The 20,116-nt window shown below is 39.7% G+C and overlaps 1 protein-coding gene across 1 annotated transcript; it reads right to left on the bottom strand.

Moving 5' to 3' along the window:
- Positions 1-8,039: 8,039 nt before the first annotated feature.
- LOC113064278 (uncharacterized) lies at positions 8,040-12,550 on the bottom strand. Its single transcript, XM_026234964.1, has 2 exons — positions 12,241-12,550; positions 8,040-8,782 (listed from the first exon to the last, which is right to left on the bottom strand). Exon 2 carries the CDS (start codon positions 8,713-8,715, stop codon positions 8,077-8,079), a length of 639 nt encoding a protein of 212 aa, XP_026090749.1. The 5' UTR covers positions 8,716-8,782; positions 12,241-12,550; the 3' UTR covers positions 8,040-8,076.
- Between the last annotated feature and the right edge of the window lie 7,566 nt (positions 12,551-20,116).

Here is a 20,116-nt window from a genome sequence, read left to right as displayed (position 1 = left end):
CAAAACTGAAATATTTATAACTTTTCATTCTCAGAAAAATTCAAGTAAAAATAATCAGTCTAAAAACGATTCCTATCATGACGAAAGGAACAGATCTTTCCCAGTCTCATCCTGCCCTGTATTAATTTCTCATTACATCCATATTTAAAGAAAACCCCTCTCTGTGTGCTTGAAGATGAAAATAGACTTTAAAACAGTGATTGGTATTTGCCTTGACTGAGTGGTCAGCATCACACAGTCACCTACTGCATGTGTTGATTTGGTCTTTTTAGCCATATCCAGTAATGATTGTTCATTACCATGAGCCTTTCAGACCCAAACAGTCACAGCTAGCATCCAGTTGGGTGGAGAAAACAGAGATGTAAAGTAAAAAAAATGTAATGAAATTTTAAGCTACATTTGATTTATTATTATTATGTTTTTAAATTAGTAAACTGGAAGAGATTGTTTGTCTAAATGTAATCATTCATATAAGAGTTTATCATGGTAAAGAGAAAATTAACATTTCTTCTTTTGTTGACATATAAATTCAATTGTGTGCACAACCTGAATAAGCTTGCAGTTCATAAATCTGCTTTAAGAAGATCTGCAATCAATGTTAGAAACAACATCAGAACCCTTTCCAAAATTTTCCAGTATATTTTAAGTATACTTTATGTAGCAAGTATACAAATATCAGTGTTCTATTTCAATACTTCTTGGGACTAAATTGACCCACTTTCTAGTATATAAAAGTATACTTTTAAGTATATTTAAAGTATAACAGTAGCTCAAACTTTGAGTACACAACTAGTTTACTTCTATGTTTGTAGTTTGGACTGCAATTATACTAAAAGTGAACCTATAGGTTTACTGATAGTTTACTAAATAAATACTCTGTACACTTTGAAGTATAGTCTCAGTAAACTACTAGTTTAGTGGTTTTATACTGCAAGTATACTCACTAATTTTCTTTAAGTGAACTACACATCATACTTTGAGTATACTACTATGTTCCTATTTAGGTTTTCATTTTATATATATTATGTTATATGGAAATCTGGACATCCAAAACATCCAAAGAAAGAGCAGGTATCTGCTTGTAAACAAAAACATTTTATTCTAGATTCATGCATTCTTTTTTTAACACTTTAATGTGGGTAAATTTCATTAAAAAAATAAAGAAATACAATTTTGAACAAAAAGCTGAAAAAAAAAGACTATGAATTGGATTCAGTATGCTAATCAAAACATTGATGGATTATTACACCTTTATAAGTCAACATTTTATTCCATAACGTTACAGTTTTGATGCTGTTTCATGTCAGATTATCATGTTAGATTACATGTTTAGTATCTGTTGTTGTTTTTTTCATCTTCACTTGTGGGTTTTTTTTTTTTTTTTTGGAAATTCTGTGCAGAAGATGTGTATTAGCGCCCTCTACCGTATAATAATGAAAACACAGATTCTAGGAGCACAAGTATAGCTCAAATATATTTAGACTTTTTGTAAGTATAAGTCAAGTATACTTAAATGTGATTTTAAGTATTTCTGAGGAGTACATAAAGCCAGTTTCTGAGAAGTACATCAAAAGTCAACTAAGAGCATACTTTTTCGTAAGGGAAGTCACCACTGTTTTTTTGTGTTGAGTACAAATATTTTGTCTTTTTCCTCCTATTTTTGTTAACTTACACCTGGTAACTAGCTCCAACCAGTGTTGGGAAAGTTCACTTTCTACATGAACTAGTTCAAAGTTCAATTCACAAATTTTAAAATGAACTAGTTCAGTTCATAGTTCAAACTACAAAATTTTGAACTAAGTTCACTAAGTTCCAAAAATGAACTAGTTCATGGTTCTTTTTTTCCATATGTTGCTTCGAGCTATTATTTTTCAAAATTATTGCAACAGCCCATATAGAATCACAGACAGCAATTATTTTATCAGTTTTAACAATGAAGCTATGCGTCAGATTTCATCTTCATATCCAATTTTGAATCCTTATCCAACCAGGATTTACATTAGCATCGAGGGGACAGCACTTCCCCCTTGTTGCTTTAATGCTTTGTCTCCCATTATCATCGACCTTGTCATAAACATCATAAAATTATTTTAAATGATCATACGCCTTCTTGCTACATGCTGCTGTCGCCTCCATGCTTTTTTTTTTTTTTTTTTTGATGACCCGTCACGCATGCGGCTGTACGACACTGTTGGTGTTGCCAGATTGGGTATTTTTCCGCTACATATTAAGACCCGTTTACGGTGTGTTTTAGCCGGGTTTTCGCCTGGAAGGCTCTATAGAAATCTGGCACCCTATTGAAATAGGTTAACCTGAGAGAGCGTGCCGTTCACAGACACTAGAATGAACGAGTTGACAGTAACGTTCATCAGGCAGTAATACAGCACGTTCAGTTTACGTTCACCCAAAATACGAACGAGTTCATGAACTATCCTTCAATGAACGCGTTCAGGCACAACACTGGCTCCAACTAATATCTTATGGAAACCAAGATTATTTGTGGTCCAAGTGCAAACATGTGGGCTAAAGACAACTTGGGTCCAGGTGCTCCACCATGCCTTGAGAGTTACAGAGAACCAGAGGATGATAACATCTACAGAATGTATCAAAACATATCACAGTCATTGGTGAAATTTGCCCACACAAGGAGCTCAGGGTGCCTGTCATCAGCATTACTGAAGTGTATCCCGTGTGAAATTAATAGTTCTGAAATGTTTTTTTGAAAATGTTATTCCAGCTTGTTGAATATAAACCACTCATGTGCTTTGAAATGATGACCATATTGCAATGCAATTAAATAAATTATGAATAATGATTTAAATTGTCTTTTAGGCACTTAAACATTTTTTTTATTATAAAAATATTCAAAATCTATAACAATGTAAGACTAATAAATAATGTTACATTCAGTTTACAATACTTTTAATATCATTTGCTCTGAGTTAAATTATTCTTATATTTGTCTTTATTGTATAATTATCACACTGTCTAAGACTTGATGACTGCTCTGTCAATTCTTCGTCATCAGTCAGGAACCTAGGTGTGCTATTGATAGCAATATTTCCTTAGAAAGCCACCTTTCTAGCATTTGTAAAACTGCATTTTTCCATCTCAAAAATATATCTAAATTATGGCCTATGCTCTCAATGTCAAATGCAGAAATGTTAGTCCATGCATTCATAAACTCAAGGTTAGATTTTTTTAATGCTTTATTGGGTGGTTGTTCTGCATGCTTAGTAAACAAACTATAGTTAGTCCAAAATGCAGCAGCAAGAGTTCTTACTAGAACCAGGAAGTATGACCATATTAGCCCGGTTCTGTCAACACTGCACTGGCTCCCTATCAAACATCGTATAGATTTTAAAATATTGCTTATTACTTATAAAGCTCTGAATGGTTTAGCACCTCAGTATTTGAATGACCTCTTGTTACATTATAATCATCCATGTTCACTGCATTCTCAAAACTCAGGCAATTTGATAATACCTAGAATATCAAAATTAACTGCGGGCAGCAGATCCTTCTCCTATTTGGCACCTGAACTCTGGAATAACCTACCTAACATTGTTCGGGAGGAAGACACTCATGCAGTTTAAATCTACATTAAAGACCCATCTCTTTAACCTGACATACACATAACACACTAATGTGCTTCTAATATCCAAATCTCTTAAAGGATTTTTAGGCTGCATTAATTAGGAACCGGAACCGGGAACACTTCCCATAACACCCGATGTACTTGCTACATCATTAGAAGAATGGTATCTACGCTAATAGCTAATAGGCCTCACACGGGGCAGGGTGGTGCTTTTTTGAAAGTCGTGGACTAATGGTTAGAGGGTTGGACTCCCAATCGAAGGGTTGTGAGTTCTAGTCTCGGGCCGGACGTAATTGTGGGTGGGGGGAGTGCATGTACAGTTCTCTCTCCACCTTCAATACCACGACTTAGGTGCCCTTGAGCAAGGCATCGAACCCCCAACTGCTCCCCGGGCGCCGCAGCATAAATGGCTGCCCACTGCTCCGGGTGTGTGCTCACAGTGTGTGTGTGTGTTCACTGCTCTGTGTGTGTGCATTTCGGATGGGTTAAATGCAGAGCACAAATTCTGAGTATGGGTCACCATACTTGGCTGAATGTCACTTCACTTCACTCTCAATATTAGTCTGTTTCTCTCTTATTCCGAGGTCACCGTAGCCACCAGATCCAGTCTTTATCCAGATCAGAGGGTCACTGCAGTCACCCAGATTCAGTAAGTATCCAGACCAGATGGTGGATCAGCACCCAGAAAGGACCTCTACAGCTCTGAAAGACAGCAGAGACCAGGACAACTAGAGCCCAGATACAGATCCCCTGTAAAGTCCTTGTCTCAGACAATCACCGGGACTAAACCACAGGAAACAGATGATTCTTCTGCACAATCTGATTTTGTTGCAGCCTGGAATTGAACTGCTGGTTTCGTCTGGTCAGAGGAGAATTGGCCCCCCAACTGAGCCTGGTTTCCCCCAAGGATTTTTGGTTTTGGTTCCTTGCCGCTGTCGCCTCTGGCTTGCTTAGTTGGGGTCACTTCATCTACAGCGATATCGTTGACTTTGATTGCAAATGATTGAACAGACACTATTTAAACTGAACAGAGATGACATCACTGAATTCAGTGATGAACTGCCTTTAACTATCATTTTGCATTATTGACTCACTGTTTTCCTAATTAATGTTGTTCAGTTGCTTTGATGCAATGTATTTTGTTTAAAGCGCTATATATCTACAGGTGACTTGCCTTGACTTGACTAATTTTTAATTAAGTGGGCAAACTGTCCTTTTCAGGAAAATGAAACTTAAATTACACTGGAGCTTTGTTCATAGCAAAACCGTAAAAAATTTGTGGGACATCTTTAGTCATGGACACACATCAAGGGAAAATGCTGAAATGTATAAGGTTTCAAGCAGCCACTCATGTGCTTTGAAATGATGATCATATTGCAATGCAATGAAATGAAATGAATGATGAATAAATTAAACATACTTCCTTGACATGTCTTTGAGTTATGTTTTCTAATTGTTTTTATATTTAATAAATGAATACAGATAAAGCACTATAAATATCTATCATAAAACAGCAAAATAAAACAAAGAGAGTATTTCAAGAGAACATTTCATGAACTTTCAATATATAATTTAGCCACTCAGCTAACAGAGGGCATGCATTTTCTTCTAAAAATAAATCAAATTAAACTCGCCTTTGCTTCTTACACAGTTAATGATAACACTGACATATATTGCACACTGATCCTCTCCTTTCCAAAACTGAAAGCTTTGACATTTTAGTTCCCAGATGAAATTCAAGTCAACATATATGTCAAACAGTTTATCATCCCATACCCTGTCAATCTTGAACAACATGAATAACTTGATCTGCACTATACAGTTTGATGTGTTAATATTTTCTGTTTGAGCACATCAGATCAGCTGTATTTTTTGTTAACCCGTGCAGTTCAGACATCCGCGGTCATAGCTGTGTAAATATCTGACTAGGTGGGGCATTTACAGGAAAACAGGCTTCTATAGACAAAATGAAACTTACATTACATTGGAACTTTGTTTAAAAAAGAAAAAGATGGTTTTAATTTTTATATCAATAAAGCATGTTTAACTGAGCAGATCAAGTCAATTATCATTCCAAGTATTTTGTAAAGTTAAAATAGAGAGATGAATGCAGTTCCTGCTTTCTTTATAACAGATTGATAAAGGTCATATACCTTGTTTACTTAAGAATTACAAATATACGTTATTTACTTTCATTATGGTTCTCCATATTCATTCATCATTGTAAAAGACTAACGAGAAAAATACAGATACTTGAATCATTAAACAAAATTAGAAAATTACTGATGAAATAATCAACTCATAGTAGGTTTTTCTAAAAACTTTAAATAAGAAAGAAAAAAACACAACTACAGTAGGCCTACAGTAAAATGTCAACTGGAGTGTTCCTAACTGCATTTCTATGTTTTTATCAACCCTGTCTTGTGGATTTGGCCACATCATACTGTATATTTTCATAAGCTGAAATCTTGGAAAAACTACATCTTCTGCATGGCAAAGAAAGGCCGGATGTCATTGCACACATAATTCGTAGCCTGGAGAAGAGTGACTTGTTTGTGAGAGTACCTATTGTGAACCTTCCAACTCCATGTAAGGAAAGTGGAGTATGTGGGTAAATACAAGGTGATAAACTGTGGATAGGCCTGAAACCATGTTTTGTATGTAAAAAAACAAGCAAACAAAACTTTGGAAGCGTCAAAGGCGTAACAGAATGCAGGAAAATATTTTTGTTTTTACAACAAGTATTGTCTTACAGCAGAAATCAGTGTGCCAGATAGTTACATTTAAAAGAAATTCTAGACATATTAACATGAAATTATAAAATAAAATCTGTGAAATGTCTTCAAGAGGAATTAAGACACAGTACAAATGCTACATTATTTATATGTTTAATATTGCTAGAGTTCACACTGCAACAATTGTTGCAAAACAAGAATTCAACAGTAAATCAAAGTTTTTACATATTTTTAGCAGAATTGCAACTGCAGAACTGTTGAACAGAACAAAAGAATTTTAATAAATATTAACTATTATGTATAATTGCTAACGGATCAAAAGATTATACAAAAATATTACAAAACATTACATTGAGAAAAAATATTACACTGATAAATTCCAACTTCAAACAAGTATGGTGTTCAGCACAATCTGTTTCTAATGTGTAGAGGGGTTATATACCACGATGCGACATAAAATCTAAATTAAGTGAATTTAACCATATTAATCTGAGTCAATTAAAAAAAGGTTTACATGCAGTGCCATGTCTTTACTTTTAGTAATATGATTAGCAGAATTTCATTAAATTTGTTAATTACAGTGCCTTTACCACATCTCAACATAACACATATATATACATATACATTTATACATGTACATAACATGTACATAACACACACACGCACACACACACACACACACACACACACACACACACACACACACACACACATATATATATATATATATATATATATATATATATACAGTACAGACCAAAAGGTTGGAAACATTATTATTTTTAATGTTTTTGAAAGAAGTTTCTTCTGCTCATCAAGCCTGCCTTTATTTGATCAAAAATACAGAAAAAATTGTAATATTTTGATATATTATTACAATTTAAAATAATTGTTTTTAAATTTATTATACTTTAAATTATCATTTATTTCTTTGATGCAAAGCTGAATTTTTAGGATCATTATCAGATGATCCTTTAGAAATCATTCTAATATGATGAGTCATTATCAAAGTTGGAAACAGTTCTGCTGCTTAATATTTTTTCAGAACTTGTGATACTTTTTTTGGATATTTTGATGAATAAAAAGAAAAAAAAAGAAAAAAAAGCTATGTTTTTAAAATATAAATATTTTGTAATAACAATATACACTACTGGTCAGTAATTAGGGGTCAGCATTTTTTTTCTTTCTTTTTTTAAAATAAAATCAATACTTTTATTCAGCAAGGACATGTTAAATTGATAAAAAGTGGCAGTAAAGAAAATATATTATTAGAATATATAAGAATTTCTTTTTTTTTATTTTGAATAAATGCAGTTCTTTTAAACCTTTTATTCATCAAATATATTAGACAGCAGAACTGTTTCCAACACTCATAATAAATCAGAATATTAGAATGATTTCTAAATGATCATGTGATAGACTGGATGTTACATGTGACACTGAAGGCTGCGTAATGATGCTGAAAATTCAGCATTGCATCACAGGATTTTTTTTTTTTTTTTTAAGTATATTCAAATAGAAAACTATTATTTTAAGTTGCAATAATATTTCACAATATTACTGTTTTTTTCTGTATTTTTGATCAAATAAATGCAGGCTTGATGAACAGAAGAAACTTCTTTCAAAAACATTAAAAATAGTAATGTTTCCAAACTTTTGGTCTGTATATATATATATATATATATATATATATATATATATATATATATATTCAATTAATGAGTATTAAGTACTCAGGAATAATTACTTCCCTTTCCTTTGGCAAACATGATTTTTCATGAAGGGACATATGGATGCCTTACAGGACCAGCATTTCTCCATTGTGTGTTTATCCTCGGTTTGCATTCCACACCCTTTACATGACTTCAGATCTTTAACTTTCGGGTCCTGCGACTGGCTTTTCTGCTTTATGAGACTCTCCAGAGAACTCTTAGTACTGGAGTCTGTGCAATGGGCTATTCCAACCACTGTAATTCTCTTTGGGTCCCAAACACAGTCCTCCTCAAGACCCACACCAGAGGAAGTGGCAGGTAACCAGGCTGTATCATATCCCTGCTGATGCCACGCGGTTATCAGGTTCAGGCTCTGCCCTTCAATCTTCTTCACTTTACCCACTCTCACTCGCAGCTTTAAAATGACTCTATCATTAGGAGCACATAATGGGTAACCCATTGCTTTGTTAATATTCCTACTACAATAGACACCAGGGCCCAGAGTTCCCCCAGCAGAGGGCCGAAACCCTGATGATATTATTGCTGGGGCATTGCTTTTGTGTGTCCCATGGTACATAATGTAGCCGTGGCTCTTTTTGGGCTCCTGACCTGGTTTAAGGTGCTTTGATTTATCACAGTATGTCTCCCATCCACTGAATTCCACTGGCATTTTGGCACTTACACAACTATTTGAGATTGCAATGATCTTTGGATGCTCCTTTATAAGACTGCAGTTCCTACAAAACACAGTTAACAATTATGAATTTAAAGCTGAATTAGCCTAAAACGGGTCCCAAATTCTGCTCCTGGCTATTGACTGTCCTGCAAAGTTCAGCTCCAACCCTAATCAAACACCCCTGAAGCAACTAATTAAGGTCTTCAGGATAACTTATTAAAAATTAAAGGCAGGTGTGTTTTATTAGAGTTGGAGCTAAACTTTGCAAGACAGTTGATCGACAGGAGCAGGGTTGGACACCAGTCAAAGCAACAGTCAAAACATAAAAATGGTCAAATATCCATTAGAAATGCCACGATAGACCAAGTTAAAATTAAAACATATTTTTAAGATTATTATTGTCACGGTTTTACGCTGCCTGAAGGAATACGGAGTCGAGGATAAACAGAATAAGGCTTTTAATATATCCAACACAGGGGATATCCAACATGGAGCACAGAGGTAGACACACGTAAGTAGCAAGTGATGAATGAAGACCCGACAAAACAGAACTGAAAGGACAAGGCTAAAGTACAAAGGATAATTGGGGAAACACAGGTGGATGGAATCATTAAATTAACAGGGACATGGAACACATGAGGAAGATAATAGACACACCTGGGAACTAATCACGGAAGACAGAAACTGGGTCACTGGGGCAAAAACATTAAATGAGTCCAGGTGTGTGACAGTACTCCCCCCTCCCGGTAGGTGCGTCCTCGCACCGTAGAAACAACAGAGGGAGGCGTGGGTGGGAACTTGGGAGGAGGTTCCGGTGGAGGACGGACTCCCAGGAGGGGGCCAGCAGACAGGGACCACAGAAGGAGGAGCCAGGGAGGAGACGACGGAGGGAGGAGCCAGGGAGGAGACAGGAGCAGGAGGAGCCAGATGGTCCACCAGAGACCAGCCAGGACGGAGATCCAAGGTGGAGTCGACGGCGGGAGGAGCCATGGTGAAGGAAGGGTCGACGACACCAGGGGGCCGACAGGCGGAGACTGCACCGGTGGGTGAGGAGCCCAAGATGGAGCAGCACAGCCGCAGAGCCAGGGTGACGACGAGGTTCCGGAGGGCCTAGGAGGAGCAGAAGGCTCAGGCGACCAAGGCGGAGGCAGGGTCCTGGCAGACCGCTGTGGAGCCGGAGTGACCGAGGATGGAGGTGGAACCGGAGGGAAGGAGGAGCCTGACAGAGCCGGAGGGATGGAGTGACGAGGTGGAACCAGAGGAGTGGAGTCCCGAGGCGGCGGATGGTCGACGACTGACCAAGGTGGAGCCGGAGGGACGAGGGAGCCTGGTGGAGCAGGTGGGATGACAGGCCACGGTGGAGACGAGGGAGCTAAGAGCCAAGGCGGAGCCGCTGGGTCGAAGGACCGAGGAGGAGTCCAGGGCTCGGAGGCTGGAGGCGGAGACAGGGCCTTAACACGCCAAGGCGGAGCTGGAGACTGGCAGTCCAGCGGCGAACCACCGCGCCCCGATGGCGCGGATTGAGGGTGAGCTGCGGGACTGACTGGCACCAGCAGGGATGGCGAGGAACTGGCTGGTCTAGGAGGAGGAGAGAGGAGAAGGATGGGAGGAAGGACAGGAGGATCAGGACTGGACGGAACCAGCGAAAGAGGAGTAGAGGGACCAGCAGGTTTGAGAGGAGGCGGGAGAGGGAGGCTGGGAGGGAATACAGGAGGCGGGAGAGGGAGGCTGGGAGGGAATACAGGAGACACAGAAGATTCAGAGCTGGGCGGAACCAGCGGAGACACAGAAGATTCAGAGCTGGGCGGAACCAGCGGAGACACAGAAGATTCAGAGCTGGGCGGAACCAGCGGAGAAACAGAAGATTCAGAGCTGGGCGGAGCCAGCGGAGATACAGGAAACTCAGGGCTGGGCGTAACCAGCGGAGAAACAGAAAACTCAGGGCTGGGCGTAACCAGCGGAGAAACAGAAAATTCAGGGCTGGGCGTAACCAGCGGAGAAACAGAAAACTCAGGGCTGGGCGTAACCAGCGGAGAAACAGAAAACTCAGGGCTGGGCGTAACCAGCGGAGAAACAGAAGATTCAGGGCTGGGCGGAACCAGCGGAGAAACAGAAAACTCAGGGCTGGGCGGAACCAGCGGAGAAACAGAAAACTCAGGGCTGGGCGGAACCAGCGGAAATGGAGCAGAGGAAATGACTGGAGGAGGTAGGAGTGGGAGACTGAGAGGGTATACAGGGGAATCAGGGCTGGACGGAACCAGCGGGGAAACAGGAATATTAGGGATTACCTCCGTAGACCAGTCCATCAGATCCAGAACTTGCTCCATATGACTTTCAGAGACTGTATACAGCTCACCCTCAGTCGCAGGAGTGTGGGCAGGGCTTTCCTCCACGCCCTCGATCTCCACGAGGACTCCCACGATGCACGGTGTTGCCGGCTCACACACCTGGTCAGTCGTGCTCTCGAGATCCTGTTCCCTGACAGTGGATGGCTCGGGCTCTGCGGCTGCGGTGGGCTCTGGCTCCGTGCGGCGTGATGGTGGCTGGCTGGTCTCTGGGTCGGGAGTGGGGCTGGCGAGGTCCTCTATGGGGCAGACGGTGAGAGGTGACCCATTTCTCGCCAGAGTCCACTCCACGTATGCGGCGAAATTCTCTCGAGGACCATCTTCGGACGACAACGCTCTGCATTTGGAGTTCAGGCTGGTGTTGTAGAAGGTGCAGAGCGCGCCGTCCGGGTAGCTGGTGGCATTTGCTAATAGGAGAAACCATCTGGTGTGGTCCTCGAGAGAGCGTTCTTCCTGCTTCAGCAGAAGGATGAGGAATTCGGGACGATAGAGGGGATCCATAGAAACACTAAGAAAAGAAAAGACTTTGGAAACACAAAAACAAAACGGAGGGAAGAACACGCAGTTTTCTATTTTCTCCTTTAGGTCGGGTCTTCTGTCACGGTTTTACGCTGCCTGAAGGAATACGGAGTCGAGGATAAACAGAATAAGGCTTTTAATATATCCAACACAGGGGATATCCAACATGGAGCACAGAGGTAGACACACGTAAGTAGCAAGTGATGAATGAAGACCCGACAAAACAGAACTGAAAGGACAAGGCTAAAGTACAAAGGATAATTGGGGAAACACAGGTGGATGGAATCATTAAATTAACAGGGACATGGAACACATGAGGAAGATAATAGACACACCTGGGAACTAATCACGGAAGACAGAAACTGGGTCACTGGGGCAAAAACATTAAATGAGTCCAGGTGTGTGACAATTATACTGTGAAACCACATACTTATTTTCATCTTTTTTAATAAATAAAAAATAAATATAGCTACTGCTTTCGCTTGATTTACAGTTTATCTCCATATGTGCATTTGGCATCAACAACACCTCAAGGTTTATTAGGCCCAGTAACTCGGAGGACGACATAGCATCGACATATTCAACATCTTCACTACGCAGACTAGCGGCTTTAAATTAATATACATAAAATGACGGCGAAAATAAATGTACCAACCTTGAGAACGAGAATTCCACTTCCTTATTTTTGTCTTTTCCAAGTGTGATATGAGCTGTATGCTAATCTGACGCGCAAACACTTTCACTTTCATTTCACTTTTCACTTAGTTACATAGTCAGGTTAGCCTATATAATAGCTACCTTTATATTATGTTAAGTGAATTTTATACAAAATGTAAAACTGCAGTAAACGTTTATGACTCAACTCCCCTGATTCTGAACGATACTTATATATAATAACTGTAGATATCTGTATGTCTGATCGATGTGTCAGCCCTCTGGTCTCTCCAAACAGAGTTGCCAGGTCCCAGAAAAATGTCCAGCCCAAGCCCGACTTAAAACCAATGCGTAAATTGCGTATATATATATATATATATATATATATATATATATATATATATATATATATATATATATATATATATATATATATATATAATACACACACAGAGGAATGCCTTACTTCTATTAGTGTAACAGAGAGACTCATTCAGACAATTTTAAGTTGTTCTGGTCGGACTGCGACATGGTCGTGTCCCGCTGTCAAGACATTATTAATACTATCCACAGTGTTGCCAGATCCGCGCTTTCCCATGGGTTTCTTTATCACTGTACCTGCGGGTCGTTTTTCATGTCGTGTATTTATCCACCAGAACGCGATTTTTACCCGGGGAACCCCTCGAACCCTTACGATTTTGAGTAGCAATTGGGCTTGTTTTGTTGTGAAAACATACAATATAACATAGTTATACATAATTATAGTTCTTTACAGAAGATCATATAAATGTTTATAATTTATTTATACATTTGTGCCTTAGTATAGCATTTAGCTGATTAGAGATTTACCAGATTAAATTTGTCTATAAGATGTTCTATACCTTAAAGGAATAGTGTGCTTCTGTTTTCGTCACTTCTCACCAGCTTACTCTAGGTCTATGTCCAACGTCATCCACTGGAACATCACTCTCTCGTGAACAGGCAGCTGAAGCTATGGTTTATACATTTTAAAATATGGAAATTTTTCTTACACAAATGCATTGATTCACTTCAGGAGGCCTTTATTAGCCCAACTTTTTTATCAATTAAACAATCAATCATATGGGGCGGGGGGGGGGGGTGGGGGGTGGGGGGTGGTGCAACGCAGTAAGAAGAGAGTGATACTATAGCTTCTACAAAATTTCTAGAAACTTCTACAAAAATACCCTATACTGTGATCACAACTTCAACATGAACATAACCTGTCATGTCATGTCATTAATCTGTCTCCATCTGACACACCTGTAAACAGTTTGTGATAAGGTGTGGCATTAAAGGGAAAACAGCCCTGTGAAAGGAAGCTGAACTTAAATTACATTTGTTTTAAAAGAAAAAGAAACTGAATGTCACTATAACATCTTATGCTGTGGACACACCCTGCGTGGTGTGTATTGTGGCGGGGTGGAAGAAACACGCAACAGCAAACTCAAGTGAAAAGCCCCGGAGGGTGGATTTTATTGAGAAGTGCGGGGATATGGGGGTTATGGCAGTGATTCGGCGTGCAGAGGTGCTCTCACTCGAGTCCAGGTGCGGGTGAATCCTTGGAGAGCTCGTGTCAGTGTCGTCCGGTCATACGCTGCTATCTGGAGGAGATAGGAGAGAGCAGTGTCAGTGTTTTCACTCGTGGAGAGACTTCTCACCCTTTCCTGAGCGCACATTGTTTATATGGAGCCCTGCTGATGAGGGGCAAGTGCAGGCGATCAGCCAGTGATGAGCTTCGAGCTGGTGCTCCTTGTGAATTACCAGGGCAACGCTGATGTGGAATCGGGATGCTCATCACCCCCCCACCCAAAGTTTTGTCCAGGTCTGGCGGAGAAATACAGTGTTAGTAGGGGTGAACAAAGGATTGGGTGGGGAGTGACCCCTGACAGACCTGCAAAAGCTGACCAGATCTGGGAAAGGCCATCTGTGTTGGAGTTGGCCGCTCCGGCCCGATGTAACTCTTCAAAGTGGAAGTCCTGGAGCATGAGGAACCAGCGTGTCACTCTGGCGTTTGTGTCTTTGGCGCGGGCCTTCCATTGGAGGGGCGCGTGGTCAGTGACGAGAGTAAACCTCCGCCCTAGTGAGCCCAGCCCTATGTAGCTTCATCAGCACCCTCTGCAGATGGTCCAGGTGGTCTTCCCAATGCTCAGAATGGATGACCACATCGTCCAGGTATGCCGCGGTATATGACTGGTGAGGCCGCAGCAAGATGTCCATCAAACGCTGGAACCCCGTGTAGGCCAAAAGGGAGGGTCCGGTGCTGCCAGTGCCCACCGGGGGTACTGAAGGCTGTTTTGGGCTTGGCTGACTCGGAAAGGGGGACTTGCCAGTACCCTTTGGTAAAGTCCAGAGTGGAGATGTAGCAGGCCTTTCCTATGCGGTCAAGTTCCTACGAGTTCATCCACCCGAGGCATTGGATACCCGTCAAACACAGAGACTTCGTTCAGGCGGCGGAAGTCATTGCAGAAGCGGAAGGTGCCATCAGGCTTGGGTAACATGTAGCTCCGTCTTTAGCGCCGACAGCGGACCATTACCCGGACTCCAGGCTGGAACTCACGGTGCTGGGCAGCCCGGTTGTATTGCCGTTGCTGCGCTTGTTGCGCCCGATGTGCTTGAAGGGCACCCCAATGATGAGCAGTGAAATCACGGGCTGGGGGGAGGTTTCCATGAAGACGTCTTTTGGCAGGTTGGGAAAGCCTGGCAGAAACATTTGACCTGTGGAAGCGGTATCGAACTCGGTGGGTTGTATTTTCGGCCCATTTCCGTCCCCGTCAGTGTTTTCGCTCATGGAGAGACTTCTTACCCTTTCCTGAGCACACCCTGTTTATACGGAGCCCGGCTGATGAGGGGCAGGTGGGGGCGATCAGTCAGTGATGAGTTTCGAGCTGGTGCTCCTCATGAATTACCAGGGCAACGCTGATGTGAAATTGGGACGCTCGTCACAGTATATATACCTGCTTTCTGAAGAGTTGCCATCAACATTAGAAGCAACATGAGTGGCAAGTCATCACTTTGTCTTTTTAAAAAGGTATTTGGTGCTTTTCCTTTTATTTATAAAGCCATTAAAAAAAATCTCATAATAACAACTTAAATGAGTTGGTTACACTTTATATTAAGGTGTCCTTGTTACAGTGTAATTACACAAATAAGTACTGAGTAATATTAATTGTACTTACTATATGGTTAGGGTTAGGATATGGGTCTGATTTAAAGAGCCGGTAAGATGAAAATTCTAAGCTTCCTATCACTGTTTATAAGTCCTGTACAACAGGTTTAAATCCACCCAAGGTTAAAAAAACATTGTCATTTTGTCAAAATATCATTTTAAAATTACCTCAATTCTCAGAGATCCCCAAACGGTTCATGCGAAGCTGTTCAAATGATTCAGTTTCCTTAAACCCCACCTTTAGGTAGCATACTGTGTTCTGATTGGTCAACTGACATAGTCGGTTTTGATTGGTTGTTCCGCACACAACTTCACGGTAAATGCGTTAGCATCTTTTTGGGGTGAATTATGTCTTATTCCTCTCATCGCGAAGCAAACAGTAAAATAAAAAACTTGAACAGTCTCGCTCCTTTTTCTTCTGTGTGGGCGTATTCAAGCCGCGTGCTTCAGTTTGAATCTGAATAGCGCGTTCAGCGCAGGGGCGTGGTCCCATTAGATATAATGAAGGGAGACTTGAAAAACGGACATTGCGTTGTTTTCAGATGGATTACTTTATCACAGAATATCTGTGATATTCTCTGCAGCAATTTTTCTATATATACCTCTCTCATGTCTCTTCGTTGAGTATTCACGGAGTTACACTTCATTTTAATGACATGTTTGTAAATGAAGATCAGTGCAGACAAAGGCTGCAGACAGCACACATACTGATAAGACGCTCGGGAGAAAACAACTTAAAGGTTGTGATTAGGAGATGCTTGTTGGTCCAAATTAAGTTGGTAATGAACCCTCTTTTATGGGCAAACACTTTGAAAATCCCGCCTTGAACTAACCGAGATTAGAAAAGCAGTCAACAGTGAAATGTTGTGAACACAACAAAAGCGATTTGTTGTACTGCTCTGGTATGTTGGTAAAAATAAATTTTAGCCATTGGTTCTTCTGATCTTCATTCTTTGGCAGTGAAAATAAAACAAACTTGCCTTCACAATTAAAAACAAACTATCTCCTCGACATGTTGCTATCACACCAACCAGAGTGTCTGTGTGGGGGGTGGGGCAGGTCAGAGTTTTGTTTCTCCCAAAACGGTAGGCGGAGATTATTATGCAAAGTGTTCTAGTGAGGTACATAGAGATGGGCAAAAGATTTGAAATCTATAACAACTCTTCAGCGATTCAGAGTCGACTCCTTACTTTAGAAGCCAATAACTTTATAAATTGTGTACATTTTGGTTTAATTACTTTGCACATTGTTACTTTGCACATCTATAGGTAGATTACTCTATAATCTACCTATAGAGTAGTACTGCATCCTTCATAACTCCAAAAAGTCTTTAGTTTTATTATATTCATAAGAGAAAGATAGTCAGTACCGATTTTTCCCGGAAAAACACGACCGACTGGAGGCGTGACGTGTGGGCGGAGCTAAAGAATCACGAGCGCGAGTAGGCTTTTGCGTTGAGAGCGTCTGGAAGCTGTGACACCGTGAGGAAAAAACCAACCAAAACAAACCATGGCTTACAGTCAGATTCAGCCGTTTATTTATGATCCAGAATCAGATCCCGAGGCTGAAACTGAAAGAGAGCAGCAGCAGCAACGACTCGCTCAGAGCGGGGTTCCAACCAGGCAGAGATATTTTAAGCAGTTTTACTCACCGCCTGCGGCGCAAGATCGTGGCCCTTTTTCGTTGGGATTGCATCATCCTTAAGAAATAAACATACGCAAATCCGTCTTCAAACTGGGCCATGTTTGTAAAACAAGCATCTTCGAAATGCTGGAAACAAACACAAACACTTGCACAACTCCGTTGATGCTCTGTAAAAATAAACTCCATCCGCTGGTCACTTAATGCTGTTTTTTTTTTGGTAATCTGTGCAGGGTTGTCTTGCCCTGGCAACCAAAAATACACTTCATTTTGTGACATTTCGCAACGCTCTCGCTCTGATCAGTGAATGTCTGTGCTCTCAGTGCTGTGCTATACGGGAGCACGCGCTCTTCCGGCAGAAGTGCCCTAGCACCCATATAAGGAAATTCCGCTCCATCTAACGTCACACAGAGCCATACTCGAAAAAAACTTTCCGAAACTTGTGACAAACCGGAAGGAGTATTTTTGAAACAGAAATACTCCTTCAAACGTACAACTTAATTTTTGAAACTTTGTCCATGTTTAGCATGGGAATCCAACTCTTTAACAGTGTAAAAAACTCAGTATGCATGAAATAGCATTTCACCCCCCCTTTAAACAAACCTGCATTTTAAAATGTTTAGTCCCGTCAGCCCTGTGGACCATCATGAAACTGTGCTCTTCAGACAACAACAGTGGTGCTGTAGCGCCACCTAACTGCCTCACAGAGCATTTCACCTAACAGCATGAAGCACTGCACTGCAGTGGACTGCAGCAGTCTCTCCCATCTGTGCTGCACTAATGCAACGTCTCAGACCACAACATATGAGAACATTATCGTATGAGACAGATATCTGTATGTACGTAATATGTCTATTCACCTATTTTCTGACAGAATGTACTTTATCTTTTATATCATAAAACCTGCAGGTCATGACCTCTGTGTAATCCTCAATCACAGACCAAATCGTGTGTTGACTGAGCAGGCATGACATCATAGTTTCCATACATTTACCTTTCAGAGGCTTTATTTATGGTCGTGCTGTTTTAATCCCAGTCAGTGATGTTTTCATTTGGCCAGACACCCTTTTCCATTGGTTCACAGCTCTATGGACAGTGAAGGAGTAGAAGGAGAGAGAATTGGAGAGAGAAAAGAAGGAAAACGGTTTGTCTCCCCATTTTGAAAGAATTAGAAAATGCTATTTACCAAATATTAAGACATTTTGAAATTTTGTTGTAATGAACAGAGTAAAACTTTGACTGTACATCAGTCACTGGCCAACACTTATAAAGCATTTATTAATTATATTAGTTATGGTCAATGTTATTTTTTTTTTATTGATACATTTCAACATATAAAATTACATATGTTAACATTTGTTAGTGTTTTGAAATAAAATGACCAAAAAATTGTATATTTTTAAATTAACATTAAACAACAAAATAATTTCATAAAGATAAATTAATTATTGGTTAGTTCATGATACCTAATGGATTAATAGATACTATAAATTGCTGTTGATATGAAATGCCAATAATGAAAAACCTTGAGTCATGGATTACTTTTTCTAACTAGTCTATAAACATGTATCACTTTATGAAATAATTAAACATAAACACCGGCAGAATATAATAAAGAACATTCTTTTCAATATTCGGAGTGGGACATGATTTCTAAAATATGATAGATATTTAGGACGTATAAATATTGACCATATTATTCAAAATCTTTGCTTGTGCTTTTTGACCTACTATTTGACATTACTACATTATTCATTGAAGTAAATACGTGAGATCTGTCATTCCCTGGCAGCTGCCAATCATTTGCTTCTCTTACATTTTACTTTCAGTAAACACTGTGGGTGTGCTCTAGTGAACTATATGTTTGTTGCTCTTTGCATTTAAATTAGAGGACAAATTAGCATGTAAAAGGCCTTTATTGTCATTTTCTCAGATGGAGGCAGGTATATAATCAGAAGAAGATAATAACCTCAGACAAATGCAGTTTCTAGACAGGTGAATATCACACACCACAGTGTTTATTGTTGCATTACTTTCCATGGGAACAAATGATTATTTATTAAAGAGATTACAGTGAGTGGCATCTCTAGTGTTTCCTTAAGTGGCAATGTATGCTTTTTGAATAGCACTGACAGCTCATTGCTGAGGTTGAGAATTAATTCCACTGTTTTATTTTGAATTGTTAATTTGCCGCGGCTGATAACAAAGATGTTTTCCATTTGAAAGGATTTCAGAATAAGCCATGACAACCTGCCCTTCACAACGAATGAAGAGATTAATTCAGCTGTACCATACAAATGTTGATCATTAATGTATTGCTTTGGAGTCACTACAAAAAGATGAAAAATGCCTATTTAATTTTATTTAAATAACACGATAACAAAAATTACAACAAAGAATTTCATAATCATATTATAAATAGTATTGTAAGTAAGAATACATCCTAATCAGACTCTACTGCCATAAATAATGTTTTCATCATTATGTTATAATGCAAAAGCTTTTTCTTTTGCACCTTACAATCGAAATTCCACCCAATTAACTTAAAAAAATTCAACTCAATTGTAGTAATTTTATAGAGTTTTCATTCATTCATTTTCTGAAACCATTGTTATGGCATATTTTCATCCTTGTGCAATTTACTGTAGTTTTAAGGAAGCAATTCAGTTTTTATTTAGTGGGATGAAATGTTTACATTGCTTTGCAGTATGTACTGAATTATCAACAAAAAAGTATTCGGTTTTTAAAATACATGAATTGGCCTTCCACAGCATTTGCGTTAATGTTTTTACAAAAATTAAAGTACTCCTATACAGCACTAAACTAGTGCACGATTGCAGTCGTTGGTAATATAAACTGTACTATATTTTACATTATATTAGCACATGAATATAGTCCTCACTTAATTATTGTTTGAGCATTCTGAAAAACAGTTCTGAAATTGCATGTTCTTTTACTGAGCACCAGAGGGAGGTGTAGGTCTAAGCCTTTGAGACGCGCACCTACCCTAAATTTCATTTCAATTCATTTCCAGAACTAGAATCTGGGT

Source organism: Carassius auratus, chromosome 46 (assembly GCF_003368295.1).
Source record: "Carassius auratus strain Wakin chromosome 46, ASM336829v1, whole genome shotgun sequence".
Classification (NCBI taxonomy): domain Eukaryota; kingdom Metazoa; phylum Chordata; class Actinopteri; order Cypriniformes; family Cyprinidae; genus Carassius; species Carassius auratus.
The sequence above is the reverse complement of the archived record's forward strand: the minus strand, read 5'-3'. Positions and strand labels throughout refer to the sequence as shown.